Source organism: Sesamum indicum, linkage group LG15, assembly GCF_000512975.1.
Source record: "Sesamum indicum cultivar Zhongzhi No. 13 linkage group LG15, S_indicum_v1.0, whole genome shotgun sequence".
NCBI lineage: Eukaryota > Viridiplantae > Streptophyta > Magnoliopsida > Lamiales > Pedaliaceae > Sesamum > Sesamum indicum.
Genome location: NC_026159.1, coordinates 795,945 through 819,420, shown reverse-complemented (window position 1 = coordinate 819,420; position 23,476 = coordinate 795,945). Strand labels below are relative to the sequence as shown.

The 23,476-nt window shown below is 35.9% G+C and overlaps 5 protein-coding genes across 9 annotated transcripts; 2 read left to right on the top strand and 3 right to left on the bottom strand.

Moving 5' to 3' along the window:
• LOC105177229 (probable serine/threonine-protein kinase PIX7) lies at positions 998 to 5,803 on the top strand. The gene is made up of 6 exons (XM_011100298.2): positions 998 to 1,925; positions 3,437 to 3,774; positions 3,864 to 3,999; positions 4,461 to 4,597; positions 4,685 to 4,808; positions 4,916 to 5,803. The coding sequence occupies exons 1-6, from the start codon at positions 1,721 to 1,723 to the stop codon at positions 5,422 to 5,424; spliced, it is 1,449 nt and encodes a 482-aa protein (XP_011098600.1). The 5' UTR covers positions 998 to 1,720; the 3' UTR covers positions 5,425 to 5,803.
• LOC105177227 (3-dehydroquinate synthase homolog) lies at positions 5,924 to 9,900 on the bottom strand. Of its 5 annotated transcripts, none has more exons than XM_020698990.1 (10): positions 9,721 to 9,900; positions 9,354 to 9,593; positions 8,786 to 8,952; positions 8,455 to 8,553; positions 8,258 to 8,326; positions 8,048 to 8,188; positions 7,858 to 7,947; positions 7,128 to 7,295; positions 6,309 to 6,387; positions 5,924 to 6,233 (listed from the first exon to the last, which is right to left on the bottom strand). In XM_020698990.1, the coding sequence occupies exons 1-10, from the start codon at positions 9,767 to 9,769 to the stop codon at positions 6,109 to 6,111; spliced, it is 1,227 nt and encodes a 408-aa protein (XP_020554649.1). In that variant the 5' UTR covers positions 9,770 to 9,900; the 3' UTR covers positions 5,924 to 6,108. The 5 variants fall into 5 exon arrangements, with proteins under 5 accessions (XP_020554649.1, XP_020554650.1, XP_020554651.1 ...); XM_020698991.1 differs by having other exon boundaries at positions 7,134 to 7,295; XM_020698992.1 differs by having other exon boundaries at positions 7,221 to 7,295.
• Positions 10,052 to 11,701, bottom strand: LOC105177226 (ribonuclease S-2-like). The gene is made up of 2 exons (XM_011100291.2): positions 11,327 to 11,701; positions 10,052 to 11,246 (listed from the first exon to the last, which is right to left on the bottom strand). Exons 1-2 carry the CDS (start codon positions 11,576 to 11,578, stop codon positions 10,806 to 10,808), a joined length of 693 nt encoding a protein of 230 aa, XP_011098593.1. The 5' UTR covers positions 11,579 to 11,701; the 3' UTR covers positions 10,052 to 10,805.
• LOC105177225 (aldose 1-epimerase) lies at positions 11,831 to 14,164 on the bottom strand. Its single transcript, XM_011100290.2, has 5 exons — positions 13,806 to 14,164; positions 13,655 to 13,704; positions 12,923 to 13,046; positions 12,679 to 12,786; positions 11,831 to 12,568 (listed from the first exon to the last, which is right to left on the bottom strand). The coding sequence occupies exons 1-5, from the start codon at positions 13,972 to 13,974 to the stop codon at positions 11,937 to 11,939; spliced, it is 1,083 nt and encodes a 360-aa protein (XP_011098592.1). The 5' UTR covers positions 13,975 to 14,164; the 3' UTR covers positions 11,831 to 11,936.
• On the top strand, positions 20,128 to 22,900 carry LOC105177224 (polyvinylalcohol dehydrogenase). The gene is made up of 4 exons (XM_011100289.2): positions 20,128 to 20,304; positions 20,598 to 21,079; positions 21,585 to 22,185; positions 22,319 to 22,900. Exons 1-4 carry the CDS (start codon positions 20,218 to 20,220, stop codon positions 22,757 to 22,759), a joined length of 1,611 nt encoding a protein of 536 aa, XP_011098591.2. The 5' UTR covers positions 20,128 to 20,217; the 3' UTR covers positions 22,760 to 22,900.

Below are 23,476 nucleotides of genomic sequence, written 5' to 3'. Positions count from 1 at the left end.
TTTGATGCTTAAACGAATAAACTAACCCTTAATGTTGGCTCCTTCTCTCTGTGTGTGTGTGTGTGTGTGTCTGCGCGAGTGCTTTCTTTTACGGATATTTGATGCATTTTCTGTTATCCATACATATCATGGACATATTACAATAATAAAAATTTTGAATTTTTTTTTAAAAATCCAGACTAAGTTTAGCTAGATTTGAATTAATTACATAATAAGTGTAATATATTTATAGTATAATTTAAAAAGTGATTAATCACATATCAAATACGATATACTTGTCATATAATTAATTTAATTTGGATAAGAATTTTTCTGAAAATTATATTCCATTTGAAGCCTAAAAAAAAAAAGAAAAAAGACAGCATAAAATCAGGACCTGGTTGTATGGGCCAAACGGTCTGGTGATTCCTGGTAAAGATTGGGCCAAAATTCTTGAGGAAGATGAAGCCCACTTGGATAAAAGCCTCAAAATATAAAACCCAAATACAACTCAATAATATTGCAACCAAATCAATTTACTCTGCCCATTCCATTTCTAACCAAATCTTTATCAAATTTAGATTCATAATTACACGTATTATTATTATTATTATTTTTTAAAAAAAATGAGAATTGCATTTAGATCCATACCTTTTTGTTAATTAATTTGGATCCATTTGGATAGAGAAGTGTGTTTAAATTGAAGGTGGAATGGAATGGGCAAGAAAGGAAAAGAGAGGAAGAAGGAAGATTATAATCAAACATACAAAAAAGTGTCCATCACCAAATAATAATAATTAAATATAAAAATTGAGGATAGACTTGTCTTTGTTACGTGCTACGTACATTTGACGATCTCACCCTCCAATGGGGCTTGGATTTTGATGTAGGAGGACCCCACATGTTCCACTTCTTCACCAATAGTGTTCCGTCTTCGTATTTCTTATGTCACGGCCTTTAGTGTACCCAATATTCCCTCCTATGTCTCTATAATCCACGTCCATTCTCTCACTTCTTTTCACGCAAAACGCACGTTTCTCTCTCCTCCCTCTCTCAGACACACACACTCACTCTCTCTCTCTCACACTACACACTAAGTGAAAACTTTTGTTCTTTTGTTTGGCCTCGAGAACAACTCATCGTGTCCCAGTGTCTCTTTTTTTGAAAAAAATCTTGTTTTGGGGTCTTCACAATGGGTTCGTGTCTTGTTGTTTGAATGTGGTGTGTGAGTGGAAATGGCGGACTGTTGTTTAAACCCCCGTTGGTTTTCTCAACAGACATTTTTAAGGTTTTTGTGCTTTCGTATGCATACATTGGTCTCTGGTTTCTGGGTTTAGTTTTTTGCATGTTCAAATCTCGTCATCTGCTGCCAATTCCTTTGTATGAATGATCCCCAAGAGTGCGTCATTCAAATTTTGTCATCTGGGCTTGAGTTTTCTTGTTTTATTTTTTCATTAAAGGTGCAATCTTTTGTTTCTTTTTTAATTTATTAATGAAATTTTGTTAAAGCAAGTTCTGCTAGAGTTTGTTTGATTTCTTTTCTCTCCTTTGTCTTATCTGATTAGTTTGGTATCTCTGGATTAGAGAGTACCCTATCTTAACACATAAAAAGAAAAATAAACAGAAAATTTCAACAAAAGAATCTTTGGATAAGGGCAAAATGAAAAAGGAGGGATTTTGATGTACTGAGTGGTTCATCTCTCTTGGTTTATGGCGTTTTAGTTCTAGGGTTTGGAGGAAGATGGGGCTGGGTCTTGAAGCTATCAGTGGGGGCACTATGGATGTCGGAAATTCAAAATCAAGGGTGAGGAGAAAAATACTTAATGATGATGATGACGATGATGCTGGGGAGAGTGGATGTTGGATTAAGTTCAGATTCTTTGGGAGCTGCTTGTCTACAAGGTCCAAAGTTGATAGCTCTGTTAGTGGGTCTAGTTCACAATATGGTACATTTAGCTACATCTCCCTGCAATGTTGTTCCAAAATTATATACCTTCTGTTTCCTGTGATTTTATGTGTATGCTGCCGTTCTTTGTCCGTTTATGAACGTAATTGCGAGTGGATGATGTTGATTCTGGACTGGCATCAATTAACTTTTCATTGGAGAACATGCTACAGATTATGTCTATAACTCTTCCCATATCTGCTTGTGCAGTTTGATGTTTTGTGTGTGTTCGGCTTTGTGATTGGCTTAGTTTGGTGGATGATTTTGTTTGTTTCATCTATTTGCTTACCTTTTTTGTCTCTTTGCTTCCGAGCAGAGTTCCTCCCTTGGTTATGATACCTATTCATTTCATTAGCATTTCACTGTCTCATTGATGCTTTCTCTCTATAAGGTCACTCTTCCGTAAAATTTTACATGCATGTTGCGGTCTAGCTGATCATGGCTGTTCTTGCTAAATTCAGTATTATGTTGCAAGTTTAGGATTGTATGTCATGGTAATCGGTTCCTTGTTCGACCTTGTTTAATGACATTAAATTTTCAGGAAATACAAATTACATTGCAGTTACATAATGGTTGATCCATCTTCTTTCCACTTAATTTTTATTCCTAAAATGAATAGAATGTTACGGAAATGCGTTTGATGTATCTTCTAGATGCAGTTACCACTGGTTTTATGTTGAAAGGGTAACCATAGAAGACATCCTGGACGCATCCCTGTTCAGACATTACTTTTGCAGTGACGCATTATATTCCTCGACATGCACTACTCTGTTGGATCTTCACTAATTATGTCCCTTATATAAACAGAGCCAGTAGGGTGGAGCCCACATTTGACTAATTTCTTTTATTTGCTATCGTTAAAGAACGCCAAATTCTGAAAAATATGAAAAAAAAGGCTAGATATCGGCTTGGATTTAATGGTTCATCAGACAATGGGTTCGGGTTATGCAAATATAAGGAAACAAACATATGTAGATGAAAAGAATGATTTGTCTTTTTGTGGTCTTTAGTAGGCATGTAGCCGAATAGTCTCATTCGCACATCCTTTGACTTTAACAAGTCGGTGTTAAACATAAAATTGCATAAACTTACTACATTTGTGCATTTGATGCTGTCCTGTGACACGGCCAGTTGGCATACAAGAATTAAAATGTCTTCTTGTATGCTGTTTTAATTTTTGTTTTTGAGCAGGGTCTCCTGCATGTAAGATGAATCTAGTGTTATTTTCGTTCTACATTTGGCACCTACTGGAGCTATTCAGCCAAAATTTCTTCTATATGCAGAGTACAAAATGTCTTCTCTTCCTTCTGACTCGGTTGTAGCTTTTGTCATTTTTATGAATTTCACAAGAAGACTTTATTGATAGAAATGTTTCTTTGATAAAGAGTTTGTATCACTTAAGGAATGACATCTGGTCTTTGCAGAAATATTTTTCAAGAGCATTAGCATTTATAGCCATGTTCATGACTAGTGTTTGAAATTATCAAGTAACATCGTTTCCTTGTGTATCAGCGGAAAGTAAGTCTACAAATGACACAAGTAGAGACCAACCAGTTGCTCCAGTTATATCATCTTCAACAACCAGCAATGCAGAAAGTGTTCCCTCAACTCCTAAAATAGAAGAGGAGTTGAAAATAGCTTCTCAGCTTCGGAAGTTCACTTATAATGAATTGAAACTGGCCACGAGGAACTTCAGGCCTGATAGTCTCCTTGGAGAGGGTGGCTTTGGCTGTGTTTTTAAGGGTTGGGTCAATGAGAACGGTAGCACACCGGTGAAACCTGGCACAGGGCTTACTGTTGCTGTCAAAACTCTCAATCACGATGGACTTCAGGGGCACAGAGAGTGGCTGGTGTGGGACCACTCTTTGAGGATTTGTTTGTTCTTGAGTTAACTCAAGGTCTTCTTTACCTTTACTTATGACTCATTATCATATTGCAGGCTGAAGTAAATTATCTAGGTGAGCTCATCCATCCACATTTGGTTAAGTTGATCGGCTATTGCATCGAGGATGACCAAAGGCTCCTGGTCTATGAATTCATGCCTCGGGGAAGCTTGGAGAATCACTTGTTCAAGAGTATGTATTTAGATTCACTTATCACATTGCCACTGTCATGGGTTGCACCGATCTTCCAGTAAATGATAAATTATACTACTATAATATAGTTTCCTGAAGGAGGTAGTGAGTCATATAACTAACGTTGTCATGTGACTAAGTGTAGGGTGGACATGTTATCAGAAACTTCCAATATTAACCAAGAACCCTCTGCATTTATTATATTCTTCATGTAAAATGCTTCAAATCAAGTAACCATGTCGACTAAGACACTAGGATAAGTGGATGTTAGTATTTGTAACCTTTTATGATTATGAGGACACTAAACCTTGGCTGTATTGCTATTTTCTGAATTTTTTTCCTTTTCTCCGTTTCTGCACTAATACCATTTGCACAGAACTTTTTATTTGTTTTATGATTGTAGAGTAAGTCACGAGGTTTTGTCTTACTAGTGATTCGGTGTATTTTTCTCTGAGCTACAGGGTCAATGCCTCTTCCTTGGTCTATAAGAATGAAAATTGCAGTTAGTGCGGCAAAGGGCCTTGCCTTTCTTCATGAAGAAGCAGAAAGACCAGTTATATATCGAGATTTTAAAACTTCTAACATCCTGCTGGATGCGGTACGCATGAAATCCTGCAATAGATATACCCTTGTCTTACCACTTCTTTCTTTTGAGATCCTTTCATTTATATCTGTGGATTATTAGGATTACAATGCAAAGCTTTCTGATTTTGGACTGGCCAAGGATGGCCCTGAGGGAGATAAGACACATGTATCAACTCGTGTGATGGGAACATATGGGTATGCTGCACCTGAGTATGTGATGACAGGTGCGCCCCTTCCCCCCCAACACCCCACCAGAGTCTGGTTTCCTGTTTTCTCTTCCAGATTTCTCATTCATCATCTTGTTCTTGACACATAACATATGCTATGCCAGGACATCTAACTGCTAAGAGTGACGTCTATAGTTTTGGGGTAGTTCTGCTGGAACTGTTGACAGGACGTAGATCCATGGACAAAAGTAGACCGAATGGTGAACATAACTTGGTGGAATGGGCAAGACCATATCTAGGAGAAAAAAGAAGGTTCTATAGGCTAATTGATCCTCGTCTAGAAGGTCGCTTCTCAATAAAAGGTGCGCAACTGGCTGTGCAGTTGGCTGCTCGTTGCCTTAACCGGGATGCAAAAATTAGACCTGCAATGAGTGAAGTTGTTGAGGCCCTTGAACCACTACCTAATCTAAAGGATATGGCGTGTTCGACATCCTATTTCCAGGCTATGCATGCTGCTCGCGCCAATACAAGTGCTAGAAATGGAGTTAGATTGCAGCCTGGTTTTCTGAAGAATGGGCAGCCGACGCGAAGCCCTTCCATGCCTAACCGATATCATGGCTCACCATACCACCATATTCAACCCTTCCAATCACCTTTAGCTGACAAACCATAGCTGGAACTTTTGGTTTACTGTTCATTCTTCCTGAATCTTTTTGTCTCATGAGATTGGTTCTCTCTCAAGGAATGGTTTTTATTATGTAGAGCTGAATGTTTAGATTAACTGCAGTTGAGGTGCAGCCTCTTGAGGAGCTGAGCGGATTTCTGGCCTCGTTTTTTGCTTGCTCGTAAATGTTGAGATGGTAAGTTAAATAGGCAAAATGAGAGTTGGCTGTCTTGTTTATAGTCTACTTGAACCTGAAAACTGTGGATGCTATAGTTTCTTGGCATTTCGGCTGATAGAAATGGTTTTCCTGCACATCAAAGTTGCCATTGATGTATATTACCTTTGTCTTTTACAAGAAATGTCAAGCGCCTCTAATTTGTTCGGTTCAGCTTTCTGAATGTGATTTATTTTCCTGTTATAATTTGATTAACAAGCTGTCTTACTACAAGTATACAACTTACGGTGCAACTACAAATAGTCATTATTACAAACAATGATACCGATCACATAATGCGGCATAGAAAATAGAATCATAAAATGGTATAAATTACAGCTAAGTAATCAATTGACAATTGACACCATGCCCCATCACAAAGAATAATTGAATAGGGCCTTAGAGGTAATTGGGAGAGAACAAAGCATTATACAATCGGATACACAAATCAAACTAGCATTCAACTATTCTTCGTACAGTCATTTCTCAACAATGAACTCTTGTATTTCTATCCCAGTGTGGCGAGCACCTCCCTGTACTCTCAGCAAAATTTCATCACCTAATTTCAGCGACGTCACAGGAATTGCTGTATGTTGATGTCGTCCTACAGATATAAATGATCATGCAATGAATGACAAAATGATTCAACAAAATATAGTTTGAATAGGATTTAGTTTACCTCCAGAGGATGAGATTAACGCAACCGTTTCAGCATTTTGTAAGAGAATACTGTAAGAAGTTTGGCAATCCTGATCTGTCTGTATTGACACCAAGCTGTGTATCAGTCAAGAGCAACTCCACGCCAAACATGAATAAAAGCTCACATATCAATCTGAAAGCAAAAGAAAGGAGGAAGCTCTGGCCTAGGTCCACAGGCAAGATATATGGATGAGAAAATAACAAGGGCGGTCAAAACTAACACTATTCCGCTGCCTCAGTTGTTTCCTTCTATTGTTAAATGATAATCATTATAAGAAAATGGAAGCACCTTTCATTAAGAATTTAACAGAGGCATAGTCAGTCTGAAACTTGTCTGCTCAATTTTAATTTAAAAATATGTGAAGAAACTTCACAGCTTAGCTCCAGCTATGGCTGCGTTCTAATATCTCTCAAGGCTCCATTTATAATTTAAGCAACCAAATTCTCACTCAAAATAGCTTTGGTGATGGAATGCCATCTCAATTTCCAAAAATGTATTCCTGGCAGCTAAAGGCCAGTTTATGATATTTGCTGCAGTTGAGAATTGAAATCTTACTACTCTTCGTCTCTTACAGTATTCCTTCTCTTCTTTCTGTGGGACTAACAGTTTTGGTTATGAAGAAATTAATGGAAAAATCGCAATGGAATAATTTGTTCTGAGGCTCTATAATCTAAGCCAACCCAAGAACTAAATCTTATAGCTCATTTGAAGACAACAGCATGCACTATTTAGTGAAATAATATATCTGAAATCAAGAGCAACCATGTATTGGATATTTTAGCAACAGAGTGTTTGGACCTTTGCCTCAACAAGAATTAGTGGCCTAGTCTCTATCTTCACACGACCAATGATGGCTGTTCTCTGTTTCCCATTTTGGTCAACAATGAGTACCTCTTTGCCGGCTTTTAATTCTGAAAGGTAGCTAGTTTTGCCCCCTGGAACAGCAACATAGGCATGGACTGGACCCTGCATACATCCAAGGGCCACATTACTAGAGCACTCTTCCACTTAACCTAGCATGATATAATCAAACATGACTCATTTTCTGAGACTAGGAAATGAAACATCCGCAAATGGTGTTCTGGAAATAACCAAAAGGAGAAAATTTAGGCCAAACAATTGAAAGAAACAATGCCATCAGGAGTATCTAAAATTTTAGACTATAACAGGAACTTATGATCTTGTCAAAGGCATGGAGATAATCATATCTAGCTCCAGCACCTTTGAATTTATGAAGGCGCTAAGAGAAATCTATCCAATGGATTTGGTTGAATAAGAATGAAAATAACGCCTGCACGATATATTGGCAACAACGTATTGAATTTTAAGTTGGATCTTAAATATATATGCATGATTATTTCTCTCCTTCTTAGTTCCTCATCATTTGGAAAGTTATTGTAAAAAGACATGATTACAAAACAATAATGCCACTTTATCTCCTATTTCTCTAATAATTTAATTGGCAAACTGCTTAATATCGAATGTCTACACTTACTGTATAGACTGATTCCTGTAAATAAAAACTCACCGCATTGACCCGAAAAGGCCTGCTAGATATGTAATTAGACTCTAAGCATTCTGAATGCACGAGAAAGAGCCCTCTTGCAAAGGATCCAACCTTTGAGAAAAGTGCAAATAGTAAGTTATCTGCATTTATTATTAACAAGAAATCTATGCTAGGTAATAAAGTATGAAAATTCAGTAAGTTGGCGTGAAACCAGAAGGCCTTCACCAGGTTTCATTAGGCTGCAGAGATCAACACAAACACGGTCACCCATTCCAACCATTTGGATATTAGTTATTGTGGATTTTGTCAATTCCAGAAAACTGCCCTCGTTGTTTCTTCTGTCTAGATAATCCTGAAGATAGTACACTATAAGGTCCACAACTTCATAAAAGAAACATAAACCTCACCATGAAGGTATTACCTTCAGCTCAAAGATGGCTTCGACATCCCCAGTCTTCAAAACCACACCACCCAAGCCCTGCTCCAAGGCCTACTAGAGTAGATATGTCGAGTAAACAATACATAGAACAAAGAATGGGCCAGAAGCAATATCTGAGGCCTTATAAACATGAGAAAATGTTGTCTTTTAATAAGATAGACATCAATTTAAGAAACTACCTCAAAGAAGATTTGAGCTTCAGATGATGTCTTTGAGATGGCAAAGACTGTTCTCTGAGTGCCTTGAATTGCTGCAACAATATTTTCTGCAGGTATCACCTGAAAGACAGGTAAAAGAGTCAATGTGCGAGACAGACCAACTCAGCTTGCATAACTGCAAATATGTACATTTCATGAAAAGCAAATTTGGTTTAAACAGATAAAATAAACTCATATACAGGTGATGGTACTCCGATATTACAAAGATTAAGAAACTCTACAAGAAAGGATTTGACAGAAAGGTTCACAAACATACAGAAAAATGGAACAGAGTAGAAAGTGATATAACTACCTGCCAGTCCAGTAGATTAACAACAACATTTTCTACTTGTTCAGTCAGCAGTTGGAGTTTCTCCAATTCCTCAGGAGAAGAGATCTCAAAGATATTTGCGACTTTGATGTGCTCACCATCAAAGATCCCTCCATCCTCAATGAATAGAGGAGATAATAACGCAATAGCTGCAACATTTCATCAATGGAAATACAATAAATGTCATAGCATCTTCAGCTCGGGAACCCCTAAACCTCATCCCCACCCAGAAGAAGAGGAGAAGAAACATCCATTATCACACCATTGAAACAGCTTATACTCCATCTTTATGCATCAATGCCAACCAAATCAAACAATATTTTACACTTCAATCTTAATCCTAAAACTACAGATACAGAAACAAATGCACACACGCCCGTGCTAAAAGCATTCGCCTTTTTACAGAATATTTCACAGTCAATCTTGATCATACAATAAAATACAGTAAAAAGAAGTTAGAAGCATCCGTGTTGATGTTTTTCTCTGAAATACTAACACAATCTTGATTCTGAATAAAAAATTGCACAGTATAAGGGCATTATGTGCTTACAGGACCACTCATCGGCAAGTTGACGGAAGTCAGGTTGAAAGATAAAAGTACTCCATCCCCTTTCAACAGCAGCAGTCATGACCTCTTTCTTCTCCGTCCATATCCATACTTGCTTCTTTTGTGACTTTGAAGAAGAACTACACGCACACATTGCTTTCACAAAAAAAGGCTTGTATTGGAATCGGGTTCTCTTCTTATCGTGAAGTGAAAAAGGGGCCAATCTGCAACTTCCCAATTTGCCTACGAATGTTATTTTTCAACTATTACAATGATGGTTAATTGACTGAAAAATTTAATCTTGATTCGACCCAAGTCGAATTCTATGAAGAATGCACTGAGACAAAAGCAAGAAGGAAAAGAAATCAACCTTTGAAGGTGAATTGGAGTACAGGAGCCGACGGCAACAGTGCAGCCATTTTCGAGTCTTGAAGATTGGGCAGTGCGCGAAAGCCTAGAGCTGTCAAATTTCAACTATAGTCGCTATTAAAATTTGTTATAAACGTGGTTGTCTTATCAATTGAAGCGTCGCTTTTTCTTTCTTGTTGGCCATCAGTAATTTAACTCAAAATCTTTAAGAACATAAAGGCCTGTTTGGCCTTTCAAACATGGAAATATGATACAATTTTTCAAGAAAATAATATCACAAAACCTCTGCATAACTCTTAGAAGGACATATCCACCTTTGGATTCGTTTTCAGATGGCCAAGAATAGACTTTGAACATGTTCAAAACTGCAAAAGGTGGTCAACAAAAAATTTGGACAATTGTGTATGGTTTCTTGGCGTTGGTTACTCGTCAAATGATTAGCTACATCTGTATGCAAAACGACACTGACGGTTGGGACGAAAGTTTGATCGAGTTCTGTGAAGTTGGGAGCCAGAACCCGGAGCTGATCATGAAGCTGTTGGATAATTCACTGGGAAATTCCCCTTTCTTGAGCTCATAAAATTTAACTTGCTCTGATATGTTATCCTTTTCACTGAGTGCTGAAAGTTTGAATGTTCCTAGAGCAACAACAAAAAGACTAAGCAACACAAGTAAGATTCGACATGGTTGCCCTGGATGAGAGTACTCTGATTATGTATTGGTGAAACCACCGAAGGAAATTAATTGAAAGTTGCATCTTATGTTAGTTTTTATGTTATATCACTAAGGGGATTCCTTTGGTAGGGTGAATTTCCTAATATGTTAGATGCAATATGAATCCGACTAATTGTTACTTTCGTCCTCTGTTTCATGCAAATGTGAGTCCTACAGAAAGTTTCAGCATTTTAGTCATGTTCGCTATTGTCAAATCTCAAGAAGATAGACAATAATATTTATGTTAAATCGAATTTTTATTGCTACTGTTTACATCATCTTCTCCTGTTACCATCACAGAGAAGGGAAGAATTTGTCAACTGATATCACATTTCAGGGGAGCTAATATAATTAAGCACGCGACATGAGAACTCATATTCTGGATGCAGGACCAGGGAAGACAAGCTTCATGCTCCTACCACATCCTCTTGGATTATTGCTGTAGGGGCAATGTATGACTTTGCGTCCGTTAGCATCTAGACAGATATAAATTTCTTTGATCAAAACACCATTTCTGAAATTTTGGCACGATATATAGAATTTCTGGCCCCTTGTTTCCAGCAGGATAGCAGCCTCAACACTCGACCTGGGGTAGGAAGAGCCATTAGGCATGATATTTTGAGACAATAAAGCCCTCAACAAGTTGAATCTTCTTCCTTGTGCAATAATCACTTGTAAATAACGTGATACATTCATTCTTGGCAGCACGCAGGTTCCGTGTTTGTTCCACTGGTATTGCCAGAATTCTCTGTTTGTGAAATCCCTCCTAAGTGATGACCAACAAATCTCCAGTTGTCTCTCATATTTCTGTAACTATACAGGTAAAGGATTTATTATGATAAAAAAGAAAGAAAACCAAGAAGAAGAAGAAGTTTGAGGAGGATGAAACTCACAGCCTGAGATATGCTTCCAGTCTTGGAACAATATACCAAACTTTTCCCAGATTTGTTAGCTGGCCAAAGTCCATGCAAAGCAAAATTCTGGGGCACAGGTTTTTTACATGTTACGCTTCTGTCCAGGCAGAATGTATTGGGCCATGTGTACACTAGCAGAAGGTGATTATATGAATTACTTGATGCAGAGCCATAGGAGCATAAGAGAAGAAAGAGGAGGACATAAAAGGGATGATGATGAGATGTTTTCATTGTTATGGATTAGGCTCTGGTGAACTTCAGATTTCTTCATAACAAATATAAGCATTCATTCCATGATGTCTAGGAATGTATCAGGATTATGCAGCATTAATGACCTGATAAAGAGAGTCAAACATAGATTTTCCAAGATCTATAGCTGCTATGTTTAATAATGAATTATGCCTGTAGATCAAAGAAATATGTGAAAGTGTTGACAAATTTAAATTGCAATTTAAGGTAAAGGAAGTTCAAAAGAAGTGAGAATTGCTCGAGAAGTAGATGGTCCCGGTAATATTTATTGATGTTATTGTGCAGAAAGGGAACAAAAGAGAGTTATGGCTGTAAGCTTAATTATCATCAGCTAAACCTATCATTTCTTCGTGGAAAATGTAAACAGCATACAGTGTTCATAAGTCTTTCCTGGATTAACAATTTCTGAAGGGAAATTGGGGTGATTCACAGAATCCGGGAACCCTTGAGTCTCCAAACACAAGGCTGCATGAGATTGATAAACATATCCACCTTTTCCCTTCACGTCATTGATGTAGTTACCGGTGTACAACTGCACCCCAGGAGCATTCGCCGATAACTTCATTATTCTTCCAGACTTCTTATTATAAACTATAGCTACTGGCTTCATCTTTTGCCCTTTTGGACCATCAACCACATAATTTATATCGTAACCCTTAGAGCCCTTGGGAAGTCGTTTTATGGGGCCTTTTATTACATGGGGTTCAAGAAAATCGTAAGGTGTGGACTTGACAGGGACGATTTTACCGGTGGGGATGAGTTTGTCATCCACCAGTGTGATGTGTGAAGCAAATAACTGCAGCTCATCGGACAAAGTATTCCCACTGTTATGGCCACCAAGGTTCCAGTAGCTGTGTTGGGCAAGGCTCACAGGAGTGGCCTTGTCCAAAGCTTTTGCCTTCATTGTTACACTCAATTTGTATGGTTCAATAAGAGCATATGTCACCGAGGCCAGAACATCACCAGGAAACCCTGTTTAAGAAACCAGAATATTATGGTTGCCTGATTCAGAGGTGAAAGAAAACCAGTTTTTCCTTTTTATCAAAATGAAAATTGAATCAAAGGGTAGTTAAATATACTACCTTCTTCGCCATCAACACTGTGGTACGATAAGGTAATGTAAGGAGATCGACCATATTTGACGTGCTTTGTCACTTTCCAAGCCACTTCGCTGAAACCTTTTTTACCACCTGTATGTCAATTGCAGCAGAAAAGTAGGAAAATCACCTATCAAAGTTGGCAAAACCAGGAAAAGAGTAGATGGCTTGATTTCCTTTCTGACTACAAACATACAGTGAAAGGAAGAAGTTTATAAGATAAAATTACCATGGAGTGTGTTATTTCCCTCATTAGCGTCAAGTTTATAGAGAGTTCCATTAAGAGTAAACTTAGCACCACCAATGCGGTTAGCGACCCGTCCAACAATGGCCCCAAAGTAACAGGTATCATTCTGCAGTTGATAGCACTCATCTGATTTGTGTCGTATACCAACAAAACAAAGAAGAAAAAAGAGAAAGCCATTGATACGTGCTATTATCCTTGAGTTGTCCGGATTTTCTACATTTTATATAGCATGATTTACCGTATCCAACGAAGCATCACATGGACCATGTAATCATGAAATGAAATAATTAATGGCTTACACTAAAGGGTGAGCTGGTTATTAAGATTAAATAAATCATGAATGGTAACAAAAATCGAAATAAGAAACGATTATCTAACACTTGAAGGAAGAAATTGAAAAGACAGTCAGCAACGATGATAGGCCGTATCCCTACATTAGTCTTCACTCAGATGTCTTAAAAATTGAAAATGTTTGACATGTAGTATGACTAAAGGCTGCAAGTCGATGCTCAAGACTTGAGGACTCAAGAGCAGAGGGTGTTTCTTCTGGGGTGTTTCTAGCATATGACAGGAAACAAAGACAAAATAGAAAAAAGGCATCGTCTCATCATAGTACTCTCCGATAAAAGCAACCATTGCAACCAAATGAGCAAACCAGAACTGAAACAATTCCATACACTAGAACAGATTGGCAACAAAACAATGAAAACATACCATGTACTCTTTGATTGTATCATAACCAAGAACAACGTCAGCTAACTTTCCTGAAAAAGAAAACAATTAAAAATTTGCTTCTTTCAGACAGCTTCACACTAACAGCATAGCAAGAAGAATTTCAAAGCAAGGGACACAAATAAAAACTTACCATTCTTATCAGGAAGAACAACAGACACAATTCTTGCACCATAGTTGGTGACCTTTACAGAGAAATCACCTTTCTTGATCTCATATATCCCAAGCCCATTTTCTGAACCATTGGCAAAAATCCCAAATGCCAAAATAATGAAACAGAACAATATCGAAATTTTGGACATTGCTGGAGCTTTAACAAATGTTGCTTTCAGAGTCTCATGAAATTCTTGAGTATAATGAGCTTTAGCCTTTATGGGCTCTGCATATGAGTGCTAAGCCCGCTGAGATCAACCGAATAAAAACTTAAGACTTATCTCGGATACCCCAATAAAAACAGGGGGATAAGGTTAATTAATAATTGTCCTGATGAGTTGGGACTACTTGGAGTGAGGACAGACAGTCAACTAATTTTGTTTCTCCTAAAGGTTAGATTCCCATAATCAAGAAATGGCCGGTTGTTTTGAGTCTCTGAAGGTCCACTTGTCTGCAACTTGCAGGCAGTACAGATCAGAGCAGCCCTGATGCTGAATCCACAATTTGAACTCTTGTGTATTTTCGGGAGCAGAAACCAAAGGAAAAAAGATGTACCTTTTCTGTGAGTTGAATTTCGTCATAATAACACATTCTGTATTCTTTTATACACACGGAGTGTATATATTTGATTCATATATTTAAAATTCACAAACTGAACATGTATATATTAAATAAATATAACAGAAGACATTATTTTCTAATAAAAAATTTAAACTCTTTTTGTGATCGTTTGAGTAAAAGTTATATATGTATGCAGTATGCATAGTGGACTTTCTTAATATTACGAAGGGTAAATCATATTTTACCATTCGAATTATATTCATTTTTAATATTGTCATTAATTTTTTTTGTGTGTCGATTTGCAATTTCAATTTTACGAAATTTGCACTTTTTCATATATTATAAATTTTTTAATCAGAAAAACATCACATGTTGTACATATATAAAAAATATCAACCCTTAAATATCGCATGCACACTTCATTTAATAGTTTTTTTTGTCAAAAACTTAATTTAAATGAGAAAGTACAAAATTTTATAGAGTTAAGATAGTAAATTAATTCAAAAAAAATAATAAAATATAAAAATAATCATAATTCAAATAGCAAAATATAATTTACCCAATTATAAAATATCGCAGGGCCACTTAGGGACCTCTAGATCTCAAATTTTGTGCTAAAATAATATTAAAATAGGTTCTGACATTGGATCTACATGTTACATTAAATTGCGTGGGGTTCATTGTTCACAATGAGTTTTGACCTTTAAATAATGATAAGGAAACTCTCTTAGCTTTCACTACAACAATTATAACATTTAATTATAATTAATTGTCATAGTTAATAATATATATATGTATTAGATAATTATTAACAATGGTCACGAGATGATTGTTGGTCGTAGTTTTTGCAAAAGTAGCTAAAACATTTGTTATGGTTAAAAATCATGGCATGGTGCCCTTAGCCGTAATAAATAATTTTTTCATGATAAAAAGTTAGTTTTTTGCATTGATTTATTTATCCATAGTTAAAGTAGTTATTTATCATGATTTTTAATCATAGCCACTAATATTATAGTTAATAGTAATTTTTTTTCTAGTGTTTATACATTGGAGTGGACAACTTCGAGTCGTAAACAATGTCAACAACTTGATATTTTTGTGTTATATATATATAATTTTAGATATATTTTTATTATTTTATTATTTTTATTTTTAATAATATTAAAATAATTAAACCCATCCTGACCCATGTCAATGAGTTTATTGTGACTTGATATTCATTTTGGGATTTAACTATTTTAATATTATTAAAAAATAAAAAAATAAAAAATATATATAATAAAAATGTATCAAGTCATGGACAGGATTCACAACTCGAACCCATGGAGACCACGACTTGAGATTTTATTTTATTTTATTTTCTATCCATAAGGGGCTTGTCAAGGCTGGCGTATCAGCCTTGTTTTTTTTTTTTTAAATAAAATATTATATATTATTACTTAATTATAAATATTGCAATAAATAAAAATTATTTATAATTTCAATATAAATAATGATAAATAAATTATAATAACTTATCTCGATATATAAAATAATAATTAAATTTAACAAATACATCAATATAACAATGATAATTCAATATCAGTAACTTGCATAAAGTGAACAAATCTTCACGTATTATTATTATATATATTTATATATATTAACCAGTCTGGATTTGTTGAGAATTCAAATTAATGATGTAAATTGATTCACTAAAAAGACTTAAAATATTCAGAAAATACAATAAATTATAAATATTATTTATAATTTGTGATCCCGCACTGATATATTGATGTAAGTCAATTATCGTTGTTATTTTGTTAATTTTTTTATTTATTATATATATTATTATCAATAATATTATATGTTATAATTATTTAATTATAAATTTATATATATTTGTAATTGTAATTAATGGCAAAGAGTTAATAATTTAAAAAATTGTATTACAAAAATTATAATCAATTGTTACAAATTTGTTTTTATATTAATGTATTAATTTAATTGAGTTATTATTTTGTATATCGAGATAAGTAATTTATTTACTGCTATCAATAAAAAATATGTAACAATTGATTGTAACTTTTTAATGATAATAAATTACATGTAGACCCCCTGTGATTTAAAAAATTGATTATAATAAGTAATTATATTTTTATTATAGGTTTATATTTATTATAATATTTGTAATAATTGATTATATTATTTTTAATTAATAAATTTTTAACATTAATTATAATTAAAAAAATATATATTTATAGTTAAATAGTTATAACATATAACTTATAATATTAATAATAATAGGGTTGCAGACTATAAATAATATTTGTATTTATTATAATATTTATAATAATTGATTGTAATTTTTTTAATTAATGAATTTTTAACATCGATTATAATTAAAAAAAATTAAATTTATAACCTTGGACTTGGACTTGTACTTTAAAGTTTAACTGCACAAATATATTTATGTTTCTATATCCCCCTTAAATTCGTGAACTATATTCCTTCATAAGTGGAAATATAATACAAATCGTGACAACAATAAATTAATTCATAGTGAAAATTTTAAATTGTTTTAATGAAGTAGTTAAAATTATATCATAAATTTTTAAGATTAATTATATTAAAAAATATTTAAATTTATAATAAATTATTGTAATACATATAATATTTATAAAAAAAAATAAAAAGTTGAGGTTGACAATTAGAACAAAATTAAAAAACAAAATAAAATAAGATTCTCAGTCCTGGATGTTGTTCCAGTTAAAATTATATTATAAATTTTTAAGATTAATTATATTAAAAAATATTTAAATTTATAATAAATTATTGTAATACATATAATATTTATAAAAAAAAATAAAAAGTTGAGGTTGACAATTAGAACAAAATTAAAAAACAAAATAAAATAAGATTCTCAGTCCTGGATGTTGTTCCCAACTCGAGGTTGTTGTCCACAATTCTGGGTCGTGCTGTCCACGTCTCATGTGTTTTTTTTTTTAATTTTTTTTTCTTTCAAGTCATGAATAATGTCCACGACTTGATATATTTATATTATATATATCGTTTTAATTACATTTTTATTTTTTTTATTTTTATAATAATATTAAAAATAATTAAACCTCCGTTCGAGTGTGTGCTAGCACAAAATGCAGCAACAGCAAATGCTTAGTTTCAGAATCTAATGCACTCAGTCCATTTTTCTATTAGTTTGTAAGATGTAAAGTCCGACTTAGATGATCTGTTTTTCTATATTGGTTGCTTCAACTCCTATGTATCTCGTAGAGCTAAGAGGATTTCATGCTCAGAATGGATACATCAATTTTCATAACATTCTTCAAATCAGATAACTCATCTTAAACTGGAATCAAGAATAATTCTCAAACATATCTGTTTATTAAATCTCAATCAAGGTTTGACTCCATTGTAAAATGAAAGAGACAAAATAACTCCCACTTCGGCGCTTGCCACATTCGCACGCGGACAACGTGGTCGTAAGACCTGCCCGACATAATTCTTTGTACATAATAGAACGGAAAATTCTAATTCAAATTGGGATTGATTGAATTTGGACTCAATTATATGGTAAATTGCAATGTATTTACACGTTTTTTTGCTTAGTTTTATAAGTGCTTTCGCTACTTTCTGATGCAAATTAGATCTTGCAATCATTTTCCATCACTTATAAAAAATATACCACCAACATAGGGAAACAATTCAAGTAGTAAGACTTCTTCTGATCATAAATCCTTTTTTAACATGCAAAATGAAGTCATCACATATAAAATTGAAAGTCAATGATCTTACATCTCTTTTAATTTATAGCAAGTAGGCTTCCTGAATATTATATATATAGTAGTAGTACTTTCACATGCCTGCTGTCTCTAACATGCAATATCTACAATCAAATACTGAGAAAGAAAAAAACCAGCCAGATGTTTCCGCTAGACAACTGGTTAATTTGTTGGTCACGTCAACAGACACCTCATTACCATTGCATCTACATGTTACGTTAAATCTTCACCATAAGTTTTGACCTTTAAATAATCATATTAAAAGTTTAAAGATGGTAACAGTATTTTTCTGCTCGCAGAGCTTTGTACATTGGAGTATCTTCACTAGAAGAAGGTTCTAGCATTGAGAACTGTTGCACATTTCGCGGTAGCTTCATCAAGTTAGATATCGAAACAGGGGCCATTTTGTGGCAAACCTTTATGCTTCCTGATAACCATGGACAGCTAGGAGGATATGCTGGGGAAGCTGCCCTTCGATTGATGAACGGAGAAAACACGTCTACATTGCCACAGGAAACCTCTATTCGGTACCTCAGAGTGTTGAAGAATGTCAAGAAAGACAAAAAACAATCAGACAGTTCCGACCCATCCTGATGAGTGCATTGAACCTGATATCCATTTCGACTCTATGCTAGCTTTGGACTTGAACTCTGGGGAGATCAAGTGGAATACACAGCTCGGAGGATATGATGTGTGGTTGTTTGCGTGCAGCAATTTGTCCACTCCCAACTGCCCTCCTGGTCCGAACCCGGATGCTGAGCCTCAATGCCAATGGAACTAAACTAGACATTGTTGTGGCTGTCCAGAAAAGTGGATTTGCCTGGGCGCTGGATCGAAATAATGGGGCCTTAATCTGGTCGACTGTAAGTTTATTCTTCTGTCATCCAAATAATAGCTGCATAAATTCTTCATCTTAGTATACATATTCCCGAACTTGAAAATTTCTCACGCAATGTTGGGATACTGATGTTATTAGGAGGCTGGACCAGGAAGTTCACTTGGTGGAGGTACATGGGGAGCAGCGACGGACAAGAGGAGAGTCTACACCAACATCGCCAATGGTAACAGGCAGAATGTTACACTGGTTCCATCTAATAACGTGACTACTGGCGGTTTCTGGGTTGCAATGGATGCTCACACAGGTCGAATACTATGGTCGACTGCCACTCCACACAATTCGATGTCTAATCCTGTGACTATTGCAAATGGCGTGCTATTTGCGGGCTCTGTATATCGAACAGGGCCAATATATGCTATTAACGGCAAGACTGGGGAGATACTTTGGTCATATGAGACTGGAGGCTCTATGTACGGTGGCTTATCGGTCAGCGAAGGATGCATATATGTTGGAAATGGATATGCGGTTGGCTTAGGAACTGTAACTCCAGGGATCAATGCAGGAACCTCCCTCTTTGCCTTTTGCATAGAATAAAACTTCTCTGTTATCATGAAAGAATATGAACAAATTTGAAAGTATAACATGTATATTAAGACTGAAGCCTATCTATTAATAAAACACTAAACAAGTGGGAAATAATGAATTTTCTATGGAAATTGTTTTGTGGTTATTCAATCAATTCAGAATGATATTTTTAACAGATTACAGTAATGCCTCCTGTAAAGATAATCATGAAAATTCCAGATTGGACCACCTCCAGGCATTGTTGGAATTCAAAGTTGCATCCATGCTAATAACTTCCCGCATATAGAATTCTTCAAATTGCCAAGATATGTTTTAGGCTGACTTATGACTTTGACAGGGAAGTATTAAATGAATTTAAGCACGAATTAAATCCTATCAGAAACCACGTTAAACGACTTCTGGATAAATCGAAAGAGTTCCCATATGTTTTCAAATTGGTTAAGCTAGATAGCTGCTAATTAACATTATTTAATTCCTACTGTTCAGTAATAATCTAATTTACAATTCTAAAGGCATCCCAAAGTCAGAGATCCCGGCAAAAGGCAAAACTGAAAACTTATAAATTCCAGCTTATGATCCTGTTTGTGCATCAAATTACTTGACAGAAACACAGCTTATTTATCTTCTCCATGGAAAACAATCGTACTTACAGCTTAAGCATTCTCCTCTTCGTTTCAATATTTTGTCTACTCAAACGTGCTATGTCCAGCGCACCTGTATGTCCTCGCTCTTTCATACACATTTTTGTGTGCAGGCATATGTGTAAATCATGTCCATGTTCAGATATCTGAAACTCGAGTTTGTCAAAAAACCATCAAAATCACATGAAAACTATTATGAAATTTGTCTTGGAGTTGGTCTGTCACCATAGTCTGAGTCATTCGCCTTGTGAATGGCTTGAGCCTAACTAGACCAAGTTCGGGATGAAATTTCATTGCACAGAAAGCAAAGCAAAATACAGTTTCAGATATCATTATAGCTCATTTACATCTATGCTTGATTATTGCAGGGGCCTGAAATGCAGAACTATCTTACTGGAAATTGGTTAAACCATGGTGGTGATATTTACAACCGTAGATACGCTGAAGGAGAAACCAGGATTAGCCCTTCAACTGTTTCCCAGTTGCGTCTCAAATGGAAGTTCTATGCCGGGAACGACATAACTGCAACACCAGCGATCTTTGGTGGGATTGTTTATTTTCCAAGCTGGAATGGATACATTTATGCCGTGAGAGCAGCCGATGGCTCCCTAGTGTGGAAACAGAACTTGCAAGTGTTAACTGGCCTTAATGCAACCATATCATTCACAAACGATACCACGCTTGTCTCCAGAGCAACTCCAACTGTTGCTGATGATAAGCTAATCATAGCAATTTATGGACCAGCTTATGTTATTGCTGTTAAACGGGCAACAGGAGAACTTCTTTGGAAGAGACAGCTTGACAAGCATCCAGCCGCTGTTATTACCATGTCCGGAACGTATTACATGAAGTAAGTCTCTCTAAGTTCACATTTCCTTCACATTGGAGTGACTTTCGTCTTTCTGCATGTTTTGGCTCTTCATTGGTCTGAAAAGGAAAACCTAAAGAAGATTGTCTTTCTGCATAGGATAGAATTCTAGTTCATGATACACCTAAAATTCAAAACACGAATTAAGTCGGTTAATTTCCTTTCCTAACAGGGAAGCATGAAAATGTGAGGTAGCTAACTGATCTTTATTTTAATATTCAGGTCAAACGCCAGCTGTTTAGTTAGTTGTGGATGTCTTAATTAAGATCTCTACTTATTGGAAAGAGAAAAAATTGATGCATCAGTTAGACTTCCCAAGAAGTATTTCCCTCAGATCAATAGCCACCTCATCCTCCTCCGATCACATGTTATTTCATAATTGTAATGATGCATGAACAAATCCTTGTTAGTCAATGTCAAGTTTGATTTTGAACTTCCAATCTCTTGATTGTTTATTAGATAGTAACAGTATTTTCACACTTCACAGAGCTTTTTACGTGGGAGTATCTTCACTAGAAGAAACTTACAACATTGAGGACTGCTGTACGTTCCGCGGGAGCTTTGCCAAGTTGGATGTCCAAACAGGGGCCATTTTATGGCAAACATATATGATTCCCGACAACAATGGGAAGAAAGGAGGATATGCTGGAGCAGCACTGTGGGGAAGCAGCCCCTCGATTGACGTAGGGAGAAACCACGTATACATTGCCACCGGGAACCTCTACTCTGCACCTGAGAGTGTAGAAGAATGTCAGGAAAGGCAAAATAATCAGACAGTTCCGACCCATCCGGATGATTGCATCGAACCTGATATCCATTTCGACTCTATGCTAGCTTTGGACTTGAAATCTGGGAAGATCAAGTGGTATAGACAGCTAGGAGGATATGATGTATGGTTCTTTGCCTGCAGAAATCCCTCCACCCCCAACTGTCCTCCTGGCCCCAACCCAGATGCTGATTTTGGTGAGGCACCAATGGTGCTGAGCATAAACATAAATGGAACTAAACTAGACATTGTTGTGGCTGTCCAGAAAAGTGGATTCGCTTGGGCGCTGGATAGGAACAATGGGAACATAGTCTGGTCCACTGTAAGTTTCGTTGAATTACTTCACTACTTGTTGGCACTTGGCAATGAGTTCTACTGAGTTGCAGAAGAAAAAAAAAGCCAAGAAAGAAAAACAACATAATTAGTTCCTGATAGATAAAGAGATATTCATGCAGGAGGCTGGTCCAGGAGGCACTCTAGGAGGAGGCACATGGGGAGCAGCCACAGACAACAGGAGAGTCTACACCAACATTGCCAATAGTAATCAGCAGAATTTCACTCTTGCCCCGTCCAAGAATGTCACAACTGGAGGGGGCTGGGTTGCAATGGATCCTGGAACTGGCAGAATCTTGTGGTCAACTGCAGTTCCTTACAATGCCACGACCAATCCAGTGAGTATTGCCAACGGCGTGCTCTTTGCAGGCTCAACGTATAGAACAGGACCTGTATACGCAATCAATGCTGCATCTGGTGAAATACTGTGGTCGTATGAGACAGGGGCCTCTGTATACGGTGGCTTATCAGCGAGCAAGGGATGCATATACGTGGGGCATGGATACCGTGTAATGCCTGCCCTCACTGCAGGAACCTCCCTCTTCGCCTTCTGCATGAACTGAACTTTTAGCATGGTTTTGGCCTGGAAACTCAAGATTCGGCGTTGCTCAGCATTAATATTTTATTTGTAAACTACCAAGTATCATGTGAAAGTACAAGCAGAAAATTGTAACTTCAACTGAAATAAAAGAGACTTGGTCATAATTTCCTGATCCTTTCACTGAAAATCACACAGTAAAATAGACAGAGCAGAGCCTGAAAAGAACATAAGACGAGTTTTCTTGACTAAAGAACTTGAAATGATCCGAAACTTAAAATGAAAAGTAGATAGGGGTTTACAATTTTTACATTTGAGTGTCTGCCTTACCTCAAAAGCACCAACCACAATATTGGTATCAATTGGTGCTTATCTAATGATTGTTCTCTTAAACTGGCTAACAACATATGACGCGAAATTTAAGTAAGAAAAGTGAAAGTGAAGAAAATGGTTATATGCCAACTTGGAATAATTACAATACTCTTAGAACTAACGGAAACCCATGACAGGACGCTTTTTATTTGGGCAAAATATGGGGTCAAGATACTTGATCATTTTTCATTTTAGTTCTTGGTTGTGAAAGAAATGGATGAATGTATGCATTGCTTCAAAAGCAATATAATTTTATCAAACTGCCAGAAAGAACATGTAACATAAACCATTTCCCATTTTATATTTCTCTCAATATGCTGCTGGTTATCAATAGAGCAACCCTTTATGAAGTACCACAGGTCCACAACCA

Coding starts and splice junctions, on each gene's coding strand:
- LOC105177229 (XM_011100298.2), top strand. CDS start 1,721: ATGGGGCTGGGTCTTGAAGCTATCAGTGGGGGCACTATGGATGTCGGA. Junction 4,598..4,684: donor CTAACATCCTGCTGGATGCG/GTACGCATGAAA, acceptor GTGGATTATTAG/GATTACAATGCAAAGCTTTC. Junction 4,809..4,915: donor ACCTGAGTATGTGATGACAG/GTGCGCCCCTTC, acceptor ATGCTATGCCAG/GACATCTAACTGCTAAGAGT.
- LOC105177226 (XM_011100291.2), bottom strand. CDS start 11,578: ATGAAAACATCTCATCATCATCCCTTTTATGTCCTCCTCTTTCTTCTC. Junction 11,247..11,326: donor CTGGAAGCATATCTCAGGCT/GTGAGTTTCATC, acceptor TTACCTGTATAG/TTACAGAAATATGAGAGACA.
- LOC105177224 (XM_011100289.2), top strand. CDS start 20,218: ATGGAAAACAATCGTACTTACAGCTTAAGCATTCTCCTCTTCGTTTCA. Junction 20,305..20,597: donor GTGCTATGTCCAGCGCACCT/GTATGTCCTCGC, acceptor TGATTATTGCAG/GGGCCTGAAATGCAGAACTA. Junction 21,080..21,584: donor TCCGGAACGTATTACATGAA/GTAAGTCTCTCT, acceptor CACACTTCACAG/AGCTTTTTACGTGGGAGTAT.
- LOC105177225 (XM_011100290.2), bottom strand. CDS start 13,974: ATGTCCAAAATTTCGATATTGTTCTGTTTCATTATTTTGGCATTTGGG. Junction 13,047..13,654: donor ATACAATCAAAGAGTACATG/GTATGTTTTCAT, acceptor TATCAACTGCAG/AATGATACCTGTTACTTTGG. Junction 12,569..12,678: donor CAGTGTTGATGGCGAAGAAG/GTAGTATATTTA, acceptor TTTCTTAAACAG/GGTTTCCTGGTGATGTTCTG.
- LOC105177227 (XM_020698990.1), bottom strand. CDS start 9,769: ATGGCTGCACTGTTGCCGTCGGCTCCTGTACTCCAATTCACCTTCAAA. Junction 8,189..8,257: donor AAGCCATCTTTGAGCTGAAG/GTAATACCTTCA, acceptor TACTATCTTCAG/GATTATCTAGACAGAAGAAA. Junction 6,388..7,127: donor TAATTCTTGTTGAGGCAAAG/GTCCAAACACTC, acceptor GTGTCAATACAG/ACAGATCAGGATTGCCAAAC.